Here is a 22,263-nt window from a genome sequence, read left to right as displayed (position 1 = left end):
GATTGATGACCATATGATTCTATCCTCTCATTTTCCACATTCCATTTATTTCCCCTCTGGTTAACAGAAGTGATATTGCTCACTTTGTTACCATGTTTTATACTTAAGTCTTGTCAAATACAAACTTTGTACTTTATCTTGGAATTTGTAACCAGTAGTTTCATGTGTTTTAGTATTTTAGGTATTTTAATCATGGAGATGTTATAAAATGAGTGGTTGACAGAGTTTTCTGTACCCTGACTAGGGTGAAAAGGAGATCAAATCCCTTGAAGTCTATGTGATAGCTCATTTTTATGAATGAGAACCAATGCTACTATTTAGTTTTTTGTTTTGCAGATTTAACAGTTGAGAGGCCTTGGTGGTATGAAGAGGAGTGTGACTTCTCATTTTCTTCCTTTGGATTAGTCCTGTTGAAGGTTTATTGTACTGAATTGTCTGTTTTGGGAAACATGCTAAAAGCAGTTTTAATATATGCAGATGTGTATATTCCAGAAATAAGAGGAAATGGAAACCTCTTCTTGGAATTTAAAGCTTAGTTTTGAACTATGGAAGATGATGAAGATATTTTCTGGGGTTTGTCAAGAATAGAATGTCATCATGGTTCAGGTTCCACTAGGGTGTTTTGAGCAGGCTTGGAGGAGAAATGACCTCCACAAGAAATAGGAACACTTTTACACTGTTGCTGGGAATGTAAATTAGTTCCCCCATTGTGGAAGACAGTATGGCAATTCCTGAAGGATCTAGAACCAAGAAATAACATTTGACCCAGCAATCCCACTACTGGGTATATACCCAAAGGAATATAAATCATTCTACTATAAAGACACATGTACACGTATGTTTATTGCCTCACTATTTACAATAGCAAAGTCATGGAACCAACCTAAATGCCCATCAGTGATAGACTAGATAAAGAAAATGTGGCATTTATACACCATGGAATGCTATGCAGCCATAAAAAGGAATGAGATCATGTCTTTTACAGGGACATGGATGAATCTGGAAGCCATCATCCTCAGCAAACTAACACACGAACAGAAAACCAAACACTCCATGTTCTCACTCGTAAGTGGGAGTTGAACAATGAGAACACATGGACACAGGGAAGGGAACAACACATACCAGGGCCTGTTGTGGCGTGGGGGATGAGGGGAGGGATTTTTTTTTTTTTTTGAGACAGAGTCTTGCTCTGTCACCCATGCTGGAGTGCAGTGGCATGATCTCGTCTCACTGTAACCTCCAAATCCCGCATTCAAGTAGTTCTTCTGCCTCAGCCTCGGGAGAGTAGCTGGTACTACAGGCACGTGCCACCACGACTGGCTAATTTTTTTGTATTTTTGGTAGAGACAGGGTTTCACCGTGTTAGCCAGGATGGTCTCCATCTTCTGACCTCGTGATCTGCCCGCCTCGGCCTTCCAAAGTGCTGGGATTACAGCCGCCGTGCCCGGCTGAGTGGAGGGATCTTTAAGAGGATGGGTCAATAGGTGCAGCAAACCACCATGGCATACATATACCTATGTAACAAACCTGCACGAACCTGCACGTTCTGCACATGTATACCAGAACTTAATGTAAAATTGAAAAAAAAAAAAAAAAAAAAAAAAGAAATGACCTCCACGGTGTGCTATATGCCTTTCTCATTAGATTTTCTCTGATACAAGGAAGGAGAGACAGAAAAATTTTCTAATTTTTAATGGTTTTTCACTTAAGTGACTTGTGTTATTTACTTGTGAGAGATAGTCGTTTGATTTATAATGTTCGTTTTTGACAATTCTCATAGAACTTTATGTAAGAGATAATCAATATTTGATCTATTGTTAGTTTTATGTCCCTGAAATAATGTTTAGGACAGTTTGGATTACTGCAGTGTTATATATTATAAGAGACTGGGAAGTAGTCATTAAAAATATCATCAAGGGAGCTCAAACTCTGATGGAAGTTATCTGAAATTGCTTCATTTTATCTTTCAATTTGAAATTATGCCCAAAGCATCTGGTTTTACATTAGTAAATGCCCTTGTAAGGATTTTGGTAGCTGTCATTCAGGAGAAGTTATCACTTAGACCTCATTAACAGACAATATTCTCTCCGAAAATGACATGGTATCTACTGTAATCCTAGAGTGTCTTAATAGTCTATTCTATGCTCAGCAATGAAACATTTCAAAAAGTGACTGACAGCCAATTGATGTAATTCACGGTGATCTTTTGTGTTGACAGATCTTTAAAAAGTCATGGGAAATTACTGCTGTACCCAGTGAAGCCACCTCCCTTTTTTTTCTTTAACTGCCAGTATCCTGTAAAACAGGATAATTTTCTTTTTGACTGCCACTGTTTTTTATTTCAATAACATGACATGATTCCTCCTTATTATTAGGATTTCTTTTGATTGACAGAATGTGTTTCCATAGGTAATACTGATTTTAAAATAGAAATGTTTCAGTTCTCAAATTAACTCTCTTAATTTTCTGACTCCCACATCAAGACAACTTTGCCAGTAGCCACCTTCCCACTCAGGAAGACGAATTATTTAATTCACACAACTTAAATATTTTTAAATGATTTTAGTCTTCCTCTGAAGGAGAAAATGATGAAAGCAAGAGGGTGATGAATTGCTTATTTTGGTGGATATTTTTTCCTAGAACACCCCAAAGTTAAAAGGTTGTTGTTTTTGGTAATTTTATAGGATGTAGTAGTCTTGTGTTCAAAACTCAAAATTTCTGAATTCAAACTGTGGAATGAATGGAAAGGAGAGCTGATGTATATGAACTTGTCTGATGAGTTGTGGGGGAAAATACAGAGATCTAGTCCCAGTGTTGACCTAACTTTTCATCTAAGAGAATTTATTGGAATTGTATCTCTGTGTTTTTGCCCGTTGTTATTGTGTTTCAAAGTAGTTATTTTCCTAAGATTGTCAGGATGATCCTTAGTGGAGTAGAAGATACTCTTTTTCTTAATTGAAACCAGTACTAAAACATTGTCATTATGAATTGACATGTATTTTTTGAGAATGAAGTGTGTGCTTTCATCCTGTACTGGATGATGTGGAAGAAGTAAGAATGTATTTTCTGATTACGGTCCTATTTGTATTTTTGTTTAATATTCCACAGCATGATATGATTCTTACTGAAATAAAATTCCAACTTTTTAACATTGTTTTGAAATATCATGGATTGTAAACCATTGTAGTACCACTCCCATCTTTAGTTCCAATTTCTGCTTTGTGTCATATGCCACCATCCACCACCCCCGCTCCACCCTCTTGGCTCACTGTCTCACTAGACCAAAAGACCTAGATTAATTCATTGCCTTACATGCCAAAACTACCCCTTACTTGCCACAACCTCACCATCAGGCATATTTTTGTGAAAATGCAAAGTAAAGATGTAGAAAAGAGAGACAAAAAAAGATTTCCATTCTATTTCCTGTTTGTATTTCTTTTAGACTCTAACGAATATGAACAGTTTGGATAATTTAATAGTTAAGAAATAAGTAATAGATACCACTTTTTTTCCTCTTCTTTTTACAGACAGTAGAATCAGAGCATATTGGGGTCTAGTTGATTGCAGGCCCTGAATCTTATATTTTAGTCTAATGTACACAATCTTGCAGCACTTCAGAGCTGCCATATTATGCTTATGCTAAAGGCACTGGCAGAGTCATTTAGATGAGTCCATAATTGGAAGGTACAGGACGTAGTATTAGTTCCATTTAGGCTATGTGATCTAAAGAAAATCACTTCATTTTCATTTCTGTTATAATAAAATGGAAGTTATAATTATGTCCCTTTAACTACTTTTCCAAGTTTATGGGAAAGCAGTGTAGGAAAATGAATCACAAAGTTAATCTTTAGAATCTTTAATTCTATACAGACAATAATAGTTATTCTTTATCTTCTTCTTTAAGTAATTTATAGAAGACAACTTTTTTTTTTTTTTTTACCAGTACTGTATTTTTAATGATCTGTTCTATATAAGAAAAGGGAAATAGTGTTAACAACAGAATATTTAATCCTCACAGTAACTCTGTGAAGTAGACATTATTATTGACATTTTACAGATAAGGAAATAGGGTTATAAAAGTAAAGAAAATTTCCCAAGATCAGAAGGTAATAATAATAAAGTAAGTCATTAATTCCCTGGTTACTTTCACTTTGATGCCCATGTTCTTTCTTCCACAAACCGTTGTAGTTTATTAACATATTGTAATCTCTCCTAACATCTCTCTGTTCATTATGCCTAATTTTGAATTGTTGCCATTTTAATGATTCCTATTCTTTTGGTTATCATTTATTTGTTTAGTTCATTTGGCAATGTTTTAGTTGGAAGGCATCATGCTAAACAGTAGCAATTTTTGTTCTTAGTCTAATCTTTTTAAACAGAAGAAAACATACCTTTAGAATACAGTGATAAGTTGTTCCCATAATACGGGGAAATACAAAAGGTTTTGGAATGCTAGGACGGCTGTATTAGTCCATTTTCATACTGCTATAAAGAACTGCCTGAGACTGGGTAATTTATAAAGGAAAGAAGTTTAATTTACTCACAGTTCAGCATGGCTTGGGAGGCCTCAGGATACTTACAATCATGGTGGAAGGCAAAGGGGAAGCAAAGGACTTCTTCACAGGGTGGCAAGAAGGAGAAGTGTGAGTAAAGGGGGAAGAGCCCCTTATAAAACTCTCAGATCTGTGAGAACTCACTCACTATCACAAGAATAGCATGGGGGAAACTGCCCCCATGATTCAATTACCTCCACCTGGTCTCTTCCTTGATATGTGGGATTATGGGGATTACAATTCAAGATGAGATTTGGGTGGGGACACAAAGCCTGACCATATCAAAAACTTCCTAGAAGCGGTAACATGAAAGCCCATGCTTTAACATACCCCTTACCAGAATGTTGATGGCCTTTCCCATCATGCCTTTCATTTGTCTTGTACCGGCAGCTTCATATTGAACCATTCATCCTGGGGTGAGTAGTCAAATGACTTTTACCTGTGTTTGTTGTTTTCTAGCTTGTCCAGATTATTATCAATACAACACATTTGGAGAAATCCTGTAAGTACTTGGAAGAATTTATCACCAACATCACTAATGTGCTTCCAGAAACAGTTCACACTACCAAGCTCTATGGCACCACAACTTTTAAGGTGAGAGGCCCTGCGGTACAGTGGAACTGCTTCTGGTGTACACAGTCTGGGACATTCTACCTAACATGGCTGTGTTTCTGCAAGATGGTTTATAGCATGCTCTTGAGAATAAGTGTTTATGATATGTTTGGTTTCCCTTCTCTATTTTTTTTGAAGAAATAAATACCAGTCCTAGTTTTTGGGTGTTTAAACAAAACAAAACAAAACAAAACAACTACAACTGTGTCTGTAAACTCTTCCTTATGTTTTGTACATGTAAATCACTATTTCCTAAGTTGAGCCCCCATCAGTCAACAGTTCTTAAATATGATCTAGATAATCACAGTTATGGCTGACATTAACATTCATTAAAATTTTCTAAACTGTCGCCTGCTCTCTGTATCCTGTGACCAATATTTTTTTTTTTTTTTAAACCAAATCTTGTTCTGTTGCCCAGACTGGAGTGCAGTGGTGCAATCTTGGCTCACCGTAACCCCTGCCTCCTGGATTCAAGCAATTCTCATGTCTCATCCTCCCAAGTAGTTGGGATAACAGGCGTGTGCCACCATGCCCGGCTAATTTTTAGTATTTTTAGTAGAGATGGGGTTTCGCCATGTTGCCCAGGCTGGTCTCGAATTCCTGAGCTCAAACGATCCACCCACCTTGGCTTCGTAAAATGCTGGGATTGCAGGCATGAACCACTGTACCCGGCCCTGTGATCAATTTTTTAATCTTACTTTTTAGTGAGGAATTTCTGTCCCTGCTTTTCTAGTTAGCAATTTTATAATTTCATATGTCCACAGCACTAGTTTTGATCCAGAGCTGAATCAAATGGGAAGAAATGACAGTCAGGTAGAACAAAAGAAGGATTGATGGTAGATGAGTTTCTGGAGGGCAAATGCTATAGCTCAGAGCAGCTTTAATAAACTCCTTAATATTATGTGAGCTTTAAATAGGTATTAAGCAGTAAAAGTAATAGGACAACATCTCAAACATTAAAAATGTAGATCTCACATATAGGCTACTTATATGGTTTGATTTTTTGTTTATATTGTTATTTGATTGTTTTAGTTTTGAAACATATTCTATATCACCCTGTTGAAATCCAGAAATTGATATTAATTAAATGTACAATTGCAGAGTTGGAACCGTGATTTATATCCCCTTTTGTCTGCTTTTTCCCATCATCTTATCCTTTTTCTCTATTTTTGGTACATTCTTTTAATTGTAGGCACAAGAGAAGAAATCAAATTTGATTCATACTGCTATTATGCTTTTTGACAGATAAAAATTTCTGGTATGACTTACTATTTTTCTATTGTTTGAAAAAACGCAATGTTGAATCAGAAAGTATTCTTTATGTATCTATGCGATTAGGTCAACTTCTAGGTTGAGTTACACATTCATTAAATGACTATAAATTCTTTGTTTCAAAATGACAATAAAATTACTTAAATCAAAATTCATTACACATAATGTTATGTTCATATCGTGACTTCCTAATTTTTCAATAATGTCTAATGATATTAATTTTGATGTTCTTTCAGTGAGGAAAAGAATGATTTAATAAAAAGGCCCTGAGAATGAGTATGAAAATGCCACAAAAGCTTTCAGAGCTTCAGAATGACCTCAGGCAGTTTTATAGGAATTATAATTACTCTCAAATACTAGCATTATTATGGAGCTTGGGCATTAGATTTATCAAAAAAAATTTCCGTATTTGCTCTTCTGTGAAAGCCAAAATTTCTCGAGGAAAGAAAATGTAAAAGAAATAGTTCAGTGTTAAGTAGATAATAGGGAGAACGTGAGGTTCATTTGTCTATCAAATGGAGAATATGTGGTATCCACTGATACTCTTTCTGTCAACCTGTCTCAATTTTTTTATGTCAATAGCTTTTCAAATTATGTTCAGAAATTCTCTCAAAGGATGGCTTGTGTATTTTGTTGTTGCTCTAGCATGAAAAAATGCTGAGGGAAAATTAAAGGCAGACAGGAAGCCATAGGGGCTGAACAGCCAGTTAAATACTTAGTGAAGGAGAAGTTCTGGAGACCACTAAAGGTCATGTTGACAGTGCATATTGGAAACACTGATTGCTTAAAACACACTGAAAATTTATTTTTACCAGGGCTGTTTCAGACTAGCTAACCCAGAACTCAATATAAACATGGCAATTATAACGGCTACATGTTGTGTATTTTCCTAAGCTACTGTTTCCAGAAAACTTTCCCTTGCAGATGGAAACCTTTATGCTGGAAAAGGGGTAGAAAGAGTCTGAAGGTCTTTAAGGTATTTTCTTGCAGAGTTCCCTCTTATTTCTGCCATGTATGACATAATCAAGCTGGCGTCCTTAGCTTTCCTTATTCATAAGATTTTCCTCACCCTCTTACAAAAGAGAATGAAAGTGTTTATTAATTTACTCCATAATAAATATTGCTTGCGTATCTGCTATGTAATCATCTGGTAGATTCTTGGGGAGAGATAGAAAAAGTACTTTGTTCCTGGACTTAAAGTTTATAATTTACAGAGAAGACAGCCGCTATACTGGAATAATACATTGGATATATTCAATCTCTCATTTATTTAACAAGTTTTAATACAGTATCTACTACAAATCAGGGAAAGTTTCAGGTATGAACAAAAAAGTGAGTCTCCTGACTTTACAGAGCTTATATTTTAATGAATTAGTGGATGATAAACAAACAAAGAAAACTAATATAATGGCAAGTAGTGATAAGAACTAGGAAAAAAATAAATGACCCAAAAGAAGTGAGAAATTAAATCATTTGGATTTCCGATGGATATGCATTCCTGTCAAAGTGAACAGCACAGTGGTAGGTATGGGTGTGTTCAAGAAATAGTAAGGGGGTCAGTCTGGCAATGCTGTATCTATCACTAATGGTATGGATGATAAGAGATGACGTATTCAGGAGTTAGATTATTTATGGCCCTGTAGGCCATCGTAAATACTATACATTGTATTCTGAAATGAGATGCGATGTCATTAGAAGATTGAAGTGTGGGGGGTAATGATCTGAGTTATTTAATGTGATACTGGTTTTTATGTGGAAATAAATATATTGTAATTTAATAAAAGGGGAAGAAGAAAGGCTAATTGGGAGGCAGTTGCAGTACTCCAGGCAAGAGATAATGGTCACTTGGACTAGAGTGGTAGAGGTAGAAGTGGTAAGAAATATTTTTGAAGGTACAGATAGCAGGTCTTAGTACTAGATTGGTTGTTTGTATTAAGAGAAAGACAGGAGTCAAGGGTAGTTCCAAAACTTTTGAACTGAACAAACTGGATGAATACTGTTTACTGAGACGGGGAACACTTAGAGAAAAATACATTTGAAAAGCAGAAATACGATCAAGACTTCCATTTTTGATACATTAAGATCGATATATTTAATGATAGCCATATAGAGGTATTAAATTAGCAGGACAAAATCATAGCTGGAGATAAAAATTTAGAGTTCACCAGTGTAAAGATGGTATTTGATGGCATAGGATGGATTTTCTTCTGGGATTTGAGTATACATAGAGGAAAGGTGTGAGGATTGAGCTCCAGGGGACTTCAAAATTGACAGGCTCAACAGAGGAGAATTCCAAAGAGGATGAGGTTCCAGCTTTAGGACCTCCAAAGAAGACTTCCCAGACAAGTACAAGTTGGAATGGATCTTGGAACCAGCAGGATATTTCTAAGGAGAGAATGGATATAGAGGGAGTAAAGGATATTTTAACTTCATGTGCAAAGATTAAATGATAAAATAAAGCCAGTATTCAGCATAGAATTAGGATGGCAGTGAGATACAGAAGTAGATAAATGCCAATCCGAGAAGCACTTTGTTTTATATTAATAGATAATGTGGACTTTATTCTAAAGTCTTTGAAAGACTTCAAGTGAGGGATGTTGCATTTAAAAAAATAAACATTCTACTGTGCTTCATTGAAAGGAAGGGAAGAACTAAAAAAAGAAGGAAAAGAAAAGACGAAGGTAAGGAAGGAAAGAAGGAGGAAATAACAATATCAATCACATTACTCACAGTTTAGAATGAGAGGAATTGACTTCCTAAAAGACGCTGTGTAACTCTGTGCTAATAAATTTGAGGATCCATAGGGAAATAGATATGATGTGATAAGGAAAAGATATGAAAGAGGAAAGCTTCAAGATGGCTGACTAGAGGTATTTCATACTCGCTTCTTCCACTAAGAAGAACCAGCATAATGAGTAGATGATCACACTTCAAATAGATCATCCAAGACAGAACACTGTAATTCAACAGAAAAGTGACAGTAAATGCCTAAACCAAGGAAGGGGAAGGAAATGAGGCAGTCTACTCAGTAGGATCAGCTGGGAGCTGAGGGAGACTGAGGAAAGGGTTAATGAGAAACTTTCAGTGGTTTCCATTTCCACTATGGACTCCTGAAATCCTGGCCACAGGAGAGTCTCTTGACCCTCACTTGCCCTGAAACTAACATTGGAAGATGCTGAGAGATTGTGTGATGGCACTGTTCCAGGGAAGGAGCTCACACCAAGTCTCACACATTCTGTGAGACCTAAGCAGCTATAGCAAGCAGCCATCTTAGAGCCTTGCCTCCAACAGATAGCACATTATCCTGGAGACCACTGCTACTGGGGCTGAAGAGCAGGAGAAGCATGCTTGCTGCCTCCCAACTTAGATGCCAGTGACCAGGGGCCACCCACACCAGGGGCTGAGATGCTATCATGATGCATGCTGCTGCCATTGAGGCTGAGGCATGAGCAAGGTGTCAGCTACTGCAGAGGGGCTGAGGAAAGAGTGCCACTTGGGCTGTGGTGAAAATGGTGTGTGTGTTTTCCACCTGCTGACCTAGGTTGCCCAGTACTGAAGGTGGCATTGCCCTCCCCAGTGGCAGGGAACTAGCACAGCTGCTGCCACCTACCATCAGAGCATATCACTTTTCTAGGGATTCCCTCACCACTAACTACTGCATCTGGTGCCTGTACTCATCAGAGGGCATGAGGACAAGTTTGGCTCAGCTTTGCCCTGCCACCCCCAAACCCCTGTGCCAGAGCACACAGGAAGCAAGAGGATCACCTAGCCCAGTCCACTACAATTGGCACCTGAACACTCCTCCCAGGTGCCTGAGATCAGGCCTACCCACATGACTGCTACTACCACAGCTGGCACCTACCTGCATGCACCACCTGTGTGCCTGAAGACCAGCCCACTCAGCTGAATACAACCAACACCAATACCATTGTGAACCACTTGGGACTAAGAGGATGATTCTGCCACTGCCATTGTCATCATTCACATAAAGCTGGCTGCCCAGGGGTTCAAGAACATCCCTACCCACCCCACCTGCTATTGTCACTGCTGGCATCCAAATAATCTATCTGGAAACTCAAAAATTGGCCCATCTAGACTCACTAATAATGGTGCCAGACCAACCTGGGGCCCGAGGACACACATACTTAGCCACTGCTGCCATCACTGGGGCTCAAAGACTGACCTACCTGATGTTACAGTCCACAGCAAAACCATACCCTCATTTAATAATTGCACCCTGAGCCACTGAAGAAATTATAGATACCACTGGTACTATTTATGCCTGAAGGAATTGTACAGAGTTTACACTATTGCACTCAAAATCACAACCAAAGTGTCCTACGCAACTAACAGCATAGATACATCTTCTGGAAAATGTCCTCCCCTACCAGAGCAAATTTAAAAAATTGCAAGAAGTGACTGTTATAGTAAATGTACAGATATGAATATAATGGTACAGAAAATAAGAAAAAGCCAGGACATATGACACCTCCAAAGGAATAATTCTCCCAATCAAAGAGAAATTAATGAAATCTCAGAAAAAGAAGTTAAATGATTGACTCCAAAGAAGCTCAGTGAGAAACATGAGAATTCTGCAAAACAATACAAAGAAATCAGAAAAAGAATGCATGATATGAATAAGAAATTTGCTAAACAGATTGATACCAAAAATGTAACCAAACATAAATTATGGAACTGAAGAATTTATTAAATGAAATGCAAAATACGTTCAAAAGCTTCAACAATAGACTAGATCAAGCAGAAGAAAGCATTTTAGATCTAGAAGATAATTCTTTATACAAGATAAAAGTAAAAACAATTAAAAAAAAGAGCAAAGCCTTTATTACATACCGGGCATCATAAGAGACCAAATTTTCAAATTATAAGGGTTCCAGAAGGCAAAATATAAAATATCTAGCAAAATTATTCTTCATAAATGAAGGAGAAATAACATCTTTCTCATACAAGCAAAAGCTGAAAGGATTCATCACCACTACACTGGCCTTACAAGAAATTCCTCAAGGGAGTTCTAAACTTGGATATAGTGAGCGACATTTGCTATCATGAAAACACACAAAAGTATAAAACTCACTGGTAAAGCAAACAAACAAATGAAGAAGAGAAAGGACTCAAATAGTACTACTACAGAAAACCACCAAACCACAATAACAAACAGTAAGAGAAAAGGAAAGGAACAAAGAATACACAAAATAACCAGAAAATAATTAATATGATGAAGGGACAACCTCACATATCAATAATAATTTGGAGTGTAAATTGATTAAATTCTTTACTTATAATATATAGACTGCTCGAATGGATTAAAAAAACATAATCTAGCCATATGCTGCCTACAAGAAACATAATTTACCTTTAAAGATGCATATAAACTGAAAATAAAGGAATAGAAAAAGTATTTCATGGAAATGTTAACAAAAAATGAGCAGGCATACTATACTCATATTAGATACAACACTTTAAATAAAAAACAGTAAGAAAAAGACAAAGAAGGTCATTATATAATGATAATGGGATCAATCTAGCAAGAGGATGTAACACCAAATCCATATTGGCATCTAACACTGTAGCACTTAGATTCATAAAGCAAATATTGCCATATCTAAATAAATAGATGAACTCTGATAAAATTATGGCACTTTAATACCCCACTGCCAGCACTAGACAGATCGTTGAGACATATAATCAGAAAAGAAACATTCATTTTAAAGTGGACTTTAGACCAAAAGGACTTAGCAGACATTTAGAGGACATCTTATCTAACAATAGCAGAATACACATTCTTCTCATCAGCACAAGAAACATTCTCCAAGATAGACCATATATTAAGCCACAAAACAAATCTCAACAAAGTTTTAAAATTCAAAATCACATCAAGTATATTGCCAGTTCACAATGGTATAAAACTAGAAATCAATACCAAGAGAAACTTTGGAAACTATACAAATAAATGGAAAATAAACAACATGCTCCTGAACAACCATTGGTTCAATGAATAAATTAATAAGAAAATAAATTTTTTGGAACAAATGAAATGGAAACAACATATCACAACCTGTTGGATACAACAAAAGCAGTACTTAAAGGGAAGTTCATAGCAATAAGCACCTACATCAAAAAAGCAGAAAGATTTCAAATAAATAATCTAATAGTGTACCTCAAGGAACTAGGAAAGCAATAACAAACTGAATCCACACTATCAGAAGGAAATAATACAGATCACAGTAGACCTGAAAAGAAAAATATGGAAAGATGAATGGAACAAAAAGTTGGTTCTTTGAAAAGGTAAAATTGATAACAACCACTAGCTAGACTAACCAAGAAGAGTACAGCGAAGACTCAAATAAAATTATAAATGAAAACAGAGACATTATAACTGATACCACAGAAACAGAAAAGGTCATCAGGGACTATTATGCTAACCAGTGGAAAACCCATAGGAAATGCATGAATACTTCGAAATGTACAACCTACTAAGATTGAATCAGGAAGAAATGGAAAACCTGAACCGACCAATAACAGGCAGTGAGATTGAAGCAGTAATAAATAGTATCTGAACAAAGAAAAGCCCAGAACCAGGTGGATTCACCACCAAATTCCACCAAACATATAAGAATAACTCATACCAATCCTCCTGAAACTGTTCCAAAAAATTAGGAGAGAGAATTCTCCCTTATTCTGTAAGGCTAGCATTACCCTGATACCAAAACCAGACAAGGAACAACAACAAAAGAAAACTACAGACCAATATTCCTGATAAAAATAGATGCAAAAGTTATCAGCAGCATACTAGAAAACTGAATTCAATTAAAAGATAATATACCATGATCAAGTGGGATTTAGACCAGGGGTGAAAGGATGGTTTAGTATATGCAGAGAAGTAAATGTGAAACTTCACATCAACAGAATGAAGGACAAAAACCATATAGTCATCTTGATAGATGCAGAAAAAGCATTTGATAAAATTTAACATCCCTTCACAATTAAAACTCCCAACAAGCCAAATATAGAAGGAACATACCTCAAAATAATAAAGGCCACATATAGCAGACCCACAGCTAACACCATCCTGAATGGGGAAAGGTTGACTGCCTTTCCTTTAAGACTGGGCAAAAGGTGGAACCATTCCCCAAGACAAGGATGCTCATTCTTACTACTCCTGTTCAACGTAGTATTGGATGTCTGAGCTAGGACAGTCAGAAAAGAGAAAGAAATAAAAGGTATCCAAATTGGAAAACGGGAAGTCAAATTGTCCTTCTTTGCTGATGATACGATCTTTCATTTAGAAATACTAAAAGGCTCCATCATGAAACTTAGAACTGAAAAACCAATTCAGTAAAGTTATAGGCTGTAAAATCAACATACAAAAATCAGTAGCCTTTTTAATCTTCAATAATGAAACAATAAAAAAGAAATCAAGAAGGCATTCCTATTTACAATAGCTTCAAAAACATTCAAATATCTAGGAATAAGTTTAACCAGGGAGGTGAAAAATGTCTGCAATGAAAACTACAAAACACTGATGAAAGAAATGGAAGAGAACACAAACAAATGGAAAGAAATACCATACTCATAGATCAGAAGAATAAATATCATTAGAATGACCATACTTCCCCAAGCAGTCTATAGATTCAATGCAATCCCTAACAAAGTATCAATGTCATCTTTTACGGAAATAGAAAAAACAATCATAAAATTCATAGGGAACTAAAAAAAGAATGTGAATAGCCAGAACAATTCTGAGCAAAATCTAAAAGTACATGCAAATAAATGAAGGATTGAAGTAAGATTAGGAATGCATGAATGATTAGTATTAGAAAATTTTTCAAAGTTACTACTTTAGAAGATCAAAGAAGGAAAAATACGAGTATTTTGAAAGATACTAAAATCTTATTTTATATGTTAACATCTATTCTCATTAAAATTTCTAGAACACTTCTACTGAAACTGACAAATCCAGGAGGCAGAAACTTCAGTATGTATATAGTTGAAATGACTGACATCATCAATCAAGTGAATCTAATGGACATTTATAGAATGTTTTATCCAACAACAACTTATACAAAATATTCACCAAAACACACCGTGTTCTAGGCAATAGAACATCCTTTAAATAGAAATTATACTAACATTCCTCTTAGAACATATGAAATTAAACTAGAAATGAGTAACAGAAAGGTAGAAAATGTCAAATTATTTGGAGATTAAACAACATCTTTCAAAATAAAACATGGTGAAAGAAAAAGTCTCAAGAGAAATATTTCAAAATAAATGAGAATTAAAATACAACTTATTATAATTTCTGAGATGCAGTGAAAGCATTACTCAGAGGGAAATTTGTACCATTTTTTTTTTTTTTTTTTTTTTTTTTTTTGAGACGGAGTCTTGCTCTGTCACCCAGGCTGGAGTGCAGTGGCCGGATCTCAGCTCACTGCAAGCTCCTCCTCTCAGGTTCACGCCATTCTCCTGCCTCAGCCTCCCAAGTAGCTGGGACTACAGGCACCTGCCACTTTGCCCGGCTAGTTTTTTTTTTTTTTTTGTATTTTTTTAGTAGAGACGGGGTTTCACCATGTTAGCCAGGATGGTCTCGATCTCCTGACCTCATGATCCGCCCGTCTCGGCCTCCCAAAGTGCTGGGATTACAGGCTTGAGCCACCGCGCCTGGCCCGGGAAATTTGTACCATTAATAGCATATATTAGAAAGAAGAAAGATCTAAATTTAATAATCTGTACTTACACCATAGGATACTAGGCAAAGAACAATTTAAATCCAAAGTGAGCAATAATAATAATAACAACAATAATGAAAATTAGAACAGAAATCAATGAAAATGAAAACCAGTAGAGAAAATCAGTAGAGAAAATCCTGGATGGATGAGTAGGTGGAATTCAGTAGAATTTTAGGGCAGTGAAACTATCTAAATGATACTGTAATGGTGAATTAGTGACATTATGCATTTTTAAGTACCCACAGAACTTGATATCACAATGATTACACCCTAATGTAAACTAGGGACTTTAGTTGATAATAAAATACCAATATCATTTCATTAATTGTAAAAATTGTACCACACCAATTTTAAATAGGGGCAGTAGCATGGAGGGTGGTGGTATATACAGAGGCAGTGTACTTCCTGCTTAAATTTTCTTTAAACCTAAAATACTAAAAAATAAAGACTTTTAATGAAAAAGACTTTTAGCAAAACAGAAATTCAAGGACACCTTAAGATTATTATACAAGTAATGTAAAGATGAAAGTATAGAAGTGCTCATTGAAATATTTAGAAGACCTGTTGAAAAACTATAAAACATCAAAGAAAAAAATTGAAGAAATAAACAAAAAGATATCCTAGTTTGTGGATTGAAGAATTAACATTGTTAGAATTTCCATATTACCCAAAGTGATCTACATATTCAATGCAATTCCTACCCAAATTCGAATGCATTTTTCATAGTAATAAAGTAAACAATAGTAAGATTCATATGGGACCACCAAACACTCCAAATAGCAAAAGCAATCTTGAGCAGAAAGAACAAAGCTGGAGGCATCAGTCTACCTGACCTCAAAATCTACTACACGCTGTAATAATCAAAATAGCATGATTCTGGCATAAAAACATACGCACAGACCAGTGGAACAAAATAACCCTGATATAATCCTACTAATGTACAGTCAGTTAATTTTTTGACAAAGATGCCAAGAACACACAAAAGGGGAAAGGATAGTTTCTGAAAAAATAAGTGGTGTTGAGAAAACTGGATATCCACATTTACAAGAATGAAATTCGTTCCTCATCTCACACCATATATAAAAATCCACATAAAATGGACATAAGACCTGAAACTAAAATTACTACAAAATAATATAGGAAAAAATCTCCATAACATTGATCTGGGCAATAATTTTTTTTAAGCTATGACTCCAAAAGCACAGGCAACAAATGTGAAAAAAGACAAATGAGATTGATTTTATCAAACAGGAAAGCTTTTGCACTGCAAAGAAAACAACAGTTGAAGGATAACCTACAAAATGGCAGAACAGGCAGGGCATGGTGGCTCATGCCTGTAATCCCAGCACTTTGGGAGGCTAAGGCAGGCGAATCACTTGAGATCAAGAGTTTGAGACCAGCCTGACAACATGGTGAAACCCAATCTCTACTAAAAATACAAAAATTAGACAGGCATAGTGGCACACGCCTGTAATCCCAGCTACTCAGGAGGCTGAGGCAGGAGAATGCTTGAACCTGGGAGATGGAGGTTGCAGTGAGCCAAGATTGTGCCACTTCACTCCAGCCTAGATGACAGAGTGAGACTCCATCTCAAAAAAAAAAAAAAAAAAAAAAAAGAATGGCAGAATATATTTGCCAACAATACAGCTGACAAGGCATGCATTTCTAGAATATATAAAGAACTAAAACAATTCAATAGCAAGAAAACAACCCGATGAGAAAATGGGCAAAGGTTTTGAATAGACATTTCTCAAGAGAAGACATACAAGTGACCAAGAGGTGTATGAAAAAATATTCAACATCGTTAGTCATCAGAAAAATAAAAACTAAAACCACAATTATATATGACTTTCCACCTGTTAGGTTGACTATTATCAAAAAGACAAATGGTAAGTATTGGAGAGGATGTGGAGAAAAGGAAACCCTTATATGGTGTTGGAATGTTAATTAGTATAGCCATTGTAGAAAACAGTATGGAGATTCCCCCAAAAATTAAAAATAGAACTATCATATGTTTCAGCAATCCCACTACTGGGTATGTTTCCAGAGGAAATGAAATCAGTATATCATCAAGATATCTGCACTCACATATTCATTGCAACATTTTCCACAATAGCCAAGATATTGATTTGACCTAAGTGTCTGTCAACTGGTGAATGCATAAAGACAATGTAGTATGTATACAGAATGAGATATTATACAGCCTTACAAAAGAAGGAAATCCTGCCATTTGCAACAACATAGAAACCTCATGGGAACATTGTATTAAGTGAAATAAGGAAGGCACAGAAAGAAAAATATGCATGATCTCATATGTAGAATCTAAAAATGTTGAATTCATAGAAACAGAGAATAGAATGATGGTTACCAGAGCTGGGGAATATTGTTGGGGAGTTTTTGGTCAAAGGATAGAAATTTTAAGTTAGATAGAAGGAATTAGTTCAAGAGATCTATTCTATAACATGATGATTATAGTTAATAACCATGTGTTATGTTCTTGAAAAATGCTAGCAGAGTACTTATAAGTACTCCTAACTCATAAAATATGTATGTGAGGTAATGCATATGTTAATTATTAGGTTGGTGCAAAAGTAATTGTGATTTTTGCCATTAAAAGCGGTTTCTTTTGCACCAAACTTAGCTCAATTTAGCCATTTCAGTGTATACATATTTCAAAACATCAAGTTGTACATGACAAATACATAATTTTTATATAATTTTTATCTATCAATCAAATTTTATAAATCATTGTTCACATAAGTAAACAGTCACTGACTATGTTATAGTATGTAAATATATTGCAAAATTATTCCGACTTTAAAAATGTGAAAATGTAGAGGGCAGTACAAATTACAGAGAAATTCGGGAGATATAATTTACAGAACTCATTTTCTGACTGTGGAGGAAAGAATGGAATTTATGATGTTGCTTAGATCTCTGCCTTGGTCTGAGTTGAACAGGTAAAGAGTGGTAAATATGCTGAGTCTCAACCTGGACCTACTTCTTTCTTTCTTTCTTTCTTTTTTTTTTTTTTTTTTTGAGATGGAGTCTTGCTATGTCACCCAGGCCGGAGTGCAGTGGCATAATCTCGCCTCACTGAAACCTCTCCTGCCTCAGCCTCCTGAGTAGCTGGGATTACAGAGTCCCACCACCATACTCAGCTAATTTTTATATTTTTAGTAGAGATGGGGTTTCACCATGTTGGCCAGGCTGGTCTTGAACTCCTGACCTCAGGTGATCCACCCACTTCGGCCTCCCAAAGTTCTGGGATTACATGCATGAGCCACTGCTCCTGGCCAATTATTTCAAAGTTTGTCTGGGTCAGAGATGTCCATGAAACACTCGCATATATGATTCTTGAATTAGAATGATTTTGGAGTAGATCTGTACTAAAGATAGAGATACTGGAAGCTATTGGATTTAATTAAATCACCCAAAGAAAGTGAGAAGATTTGTGTCCAGAGAAGTAAAAGGAAAGCCAGGAGAAAACCATCTAATGAATTCCACAGGAAGACAGAGTTTTAAAAAGAGAGTATTTAACAGAAGTTAAGGATGATCAGACTGAAAGTGAATATTAAAGGTGGTGGCAGGTACTTCGTAAGTTACTCTGCACAAGTCTATGTTGATGGAATTTTAGCATTGGAATACTGGTTGTCATAGAGTAATGTATGATCATTTGTCCTGAAAATATTTTTGTAAGAATATTAATCTCACCATACTTCTTAGGGCCTTTAATATGCTAGTGTATATCATGAATCTTTTATATAGGTATCTCAAACTTACATGATCTGGGCATTCTGCTTTTATTTGAACATGTCTTAGGATGCAAACAAAAAATTAGAAAAAACCTACACAATGGTTTTGAAAAAGAAAAAATTAAAGAAGACTGTGATATGACTCAGTATTCCCAGTTATATTCTAGGTTTCTTAATGGATATGTCAGATGGCTCTAAGCTCATAGAAATTTCTGCCCATATTGAAATCTGAGTGATTTTTCAAATTTTATATTTTTTCACAGGATGCTAGACATGCAGCTGAAGAAGAGATTTATACCAACTTAAACCAGAAGATTGACCAGTTCCTACAGCTGGCAGACTATGACTGGATGACTGGAGATTTGGGCAACAAAGCTAGTGATTACCTGGTAGACCTCATTGCCTTTCTTCGTAGCACCTTTGCTGTATTCACACACCTTCCTGTAAGTGACAGTTGCTCTTACATTGTCCTTTACCTATAAGAAGGTTTCCTTATAATTTAGTTTGGTGAAAGATGTTAGTTTCTGCTGTAACTACCCAGGAAGGTCTTCAGTATATAGAAGATCATGCTATATTTATTAACCTTTAATGATATTTAGAGGCTACTTCCATCATTTTTTCATTGACCTTTGCATTTTTTTCATTCTAAAAATGGTTCCTGGTATTATATCTGCTTATCTTCCTATGATGTTCAAAGTTATTAGTAGAAAGACAATATAAAAGCCTTGGTAGAATTAAAAAAAGAAACTTAGTTAGAATTTCAGGTATGTATACTTTAATCTTAGAATATTCTTTAATTTTTTTATATAAACTGAAATTCTGTGATGAAATGCTCCATCTTTTTTATCTAATTTGTCTATCTTTTCTCTGTTTTCTTTTTTTTTTTTTTTTTAAATTTATTTATTATTATTATACTTTAAGTTGTAGGGTACATGTGCATAACGTGCAGGTTTGTTACATATGTATACTTGTGCCATGTTGGTCTACTGCACCCATCAACTCGTCATTTACATCAGGTATAACTCCCAATGCAATCCCTCCCCCCTCCCCCCTCCCCATGATAGGCCCCGGTGTGTGATGTTCCCCTTCCTGAGTCCAAGTGATCTCATTGTTCAGTTCCCACCTATGAGTGAGAACATGCGGTGTTTGGTTTTCTGTTCTTGTGATAGTTTGCTAAGAATGATGGTTTCCAGCTGCATCCATGTCCCTACAAAGGACGCAAACTCATCCTTTATTATGGCTGCATAGTATTCCATGGTGTATATGTGCCACATTTTCTTAATCCAGTCTGTCACTGATGGACATTTGGGTTGATTCCAAGTCTTTGCTATTGTGAATAGTGCTGCAATAAACATACGTGTGCATGTGTCTTTATAGCAGCATAATTTATAATCCTTTGAGTACATCCCCAGTAATGGGATGGCTGGGTCATATGGTACATCTAGTTCTAGATCCTTGAGGAATCGCCATACTGTTTTCCATAATGGTTGAACTAGTTTACAATCCCACCAACAGTGTAAAAGTGTTCCTATTTCTCCACATCCTCTCCAGCACCTGTTGTTTCCTGACTTTTTAATGATCGCCATTCTAACTGGTGTGAGATGGTATCTCATTGTGGTTTTGATTTGCATTTCTCTGATGGCCAGTGATGATGAGCATTTTTTCATATGTCTGTTGGCTGTATGAATGTCTTCTTTTGAGAAATGTCTGTTCATATCCTTTGCCCACTTTTTGATGGGGTTGTTTGTTTTTTTCTTGTAAATTTGTTTGAGTTCTTTGTAGGTTCTGGATATTAGCCCTTTGTCAGATGAGTAGATTGCAAAAATTTTCTCCCATTCTGTAGGTTGCCTGTTCACTCTGATGGTAGTTTCTTTTGCTGTGCAGAAGCTCTTTAGTTTAATGAGATCCCATTTGTCAATTTTAGCTTTTGCTGCCGTTGCTTTTGGTGTTTTAGACATGAAGTCTTTGCCCATGCCTATGTCCTGAATGGTACTACCTAGGTTTTCCTCTAGGATTTTTATGGTGTTAGGTCTAACACCTAAGGTTTAGGTTTAAGTCTCTAATCCATCTTGAATTAATTTTCGAATAAGGAGTAAGGAAAGGATCCAGTTTCAGCTTTCTACTTATGGCTAGCCAATTTTCCCAGCACCATTTATTAAATAGGGAATCCTTTCCCCATTTCTTGTTTTTCTCAGGTTTGTCAAAGATCAGATGGCTGTAGATGTGTGGTATTATTTCTGAGGACTCTGTTCTGTTCCATTGGTCTATATCTCTGTTTTGGTACCAGTACCATGCTGTTTTGGTTACTGTAGCCTTGTAGTATAGTTTGAAGTCAGGTAGCGTGATGCCTCCAGCTTTGTTCTTTTGACTTAGGATTGTCTTGGAGATGCGGGCTCTTTTTTGGTTCCATATGAACTTTAAAGCAGTTTTTTCCAATTCTGTGAAGAAACTCATTGGTAGCTTGATGGGGATGGCATTGAATCTATAAATTACCTTGGGCAGTATGGCCATTTTCACGATATTGATTCTTCCTATCCATGAGCATGGTATGTTCTTCCATTTGTTTGTGTCCTCTTTTATTTCACTGAGCAGTGGTTTGTAGTTCTCCTTGAAGAGGTCCTTTACATCCCTTGTAAGTTGGATTCCTAAGTATTTTATTCTCTTTGAAGCAATTGTGAATGAAAGTTCATTCATGATTTGGCTCTCTGTTTGTCTGTTACTAGTGTATAAGAATGCTTGTGATTTTTGCACATTAATTTTGTATCCTGAGACTTTGCTGAAGTTGCTTATCAGCTTAAGGAGATTTTGGGCTGAGACAATGGGGTTTTCTAAATATACAATCATGTCATCTGCAAAGAGGGACAATTTGACTTCTTCTTTTCCTAACTGAATACCCTTGATTTCTTTCTCTTGCCTGATTGCCCTAGCCAGAACTTCCAACACTATGTTGAATAGGAGTGGTGAGAGAGGGCATCCCTGTCTTGTGCCAGTTTTCAAAGGGAATTTTTCCAGTTTTTGCCCATTCAGTATGATATTGGCTGTGGGTTTGTCATAAATAGCTCTTATTATTTTGAGGTACGTTCCATCAATACCGAATTTATTGAGCGTTTTTAGCATGAAGGGCTGTTGAATTTTGTCAAAAGCCTTTTCTGCATCTATTGAGATAATCATGTGGTTCTTGTCTTTGGTTCTGTTTATATGCTGGATTATATTTATTGATTTGCGAATGTTGAACCAGCCTTGCATCCCAGGGATGAAGCCCACTTGATCATGGTGTATAAGCTTTTTGATGTGTTGTTGAATCCGGTTTGCCAGTATTTTATT

At 36.1% G+C, this 22,263-nt stretch overlaps 1 protein-coding gene across 7 annotated transcripts in view; it reads left to right on the top strand.

Annotated features, from left to right (window-relative positions):
• Positions 1–22,263, top strand: part of EXOC6B (exocyst complex component 6B) — a 721,163-nt gene that overhangs the window by 366,251 nt on the left and 332,649 nt on the right. For 5 of the 7 annotated variants that reach the window (XR_003115284.1, XM_025354255.1, XM_025354250.1 and 2 more), the window contains 2 exons: positions 5,013–5,147; positions 19,203–19,382. Coding sequence is in view for 6 of the 7 variants with exons in the window: in XM_025354255.1 (XP_025210040.1) it covers positions 5,013–5,147; positions 19,203–19,382 (315 nt within the window). In the remaining variant the exon portion in view is untranslated. The remainder of the gene's footprint in view (positions 1–5,012; positions 5,148–19,202; positions 19,383–22,263) is intronic. The other 2 variants (XM_025354254.1, XM_025354252.1) reach the window with 1 other exon arrangement.

The sequence above is a fragment of the Theropithecus gelada genome, chromosome 13, assembly GCF_003255815.1.
Source record: "Theropithecus gelada isolate Dixy chromosome 13, Tgel_1.0, whole genome shotgun sequence".
Lineage (NCBI taxonomy): Eukaryota > Metazoa > Chordata > Mammalia > Primates > Cercopithecidae > Theropithecus > Theropithecus gelada.
The sequence above is the reverse complement of the archived record's forward strand: the minus strand, read 5'-3'. Positions and strand labels throughout refer to the sequence as shown.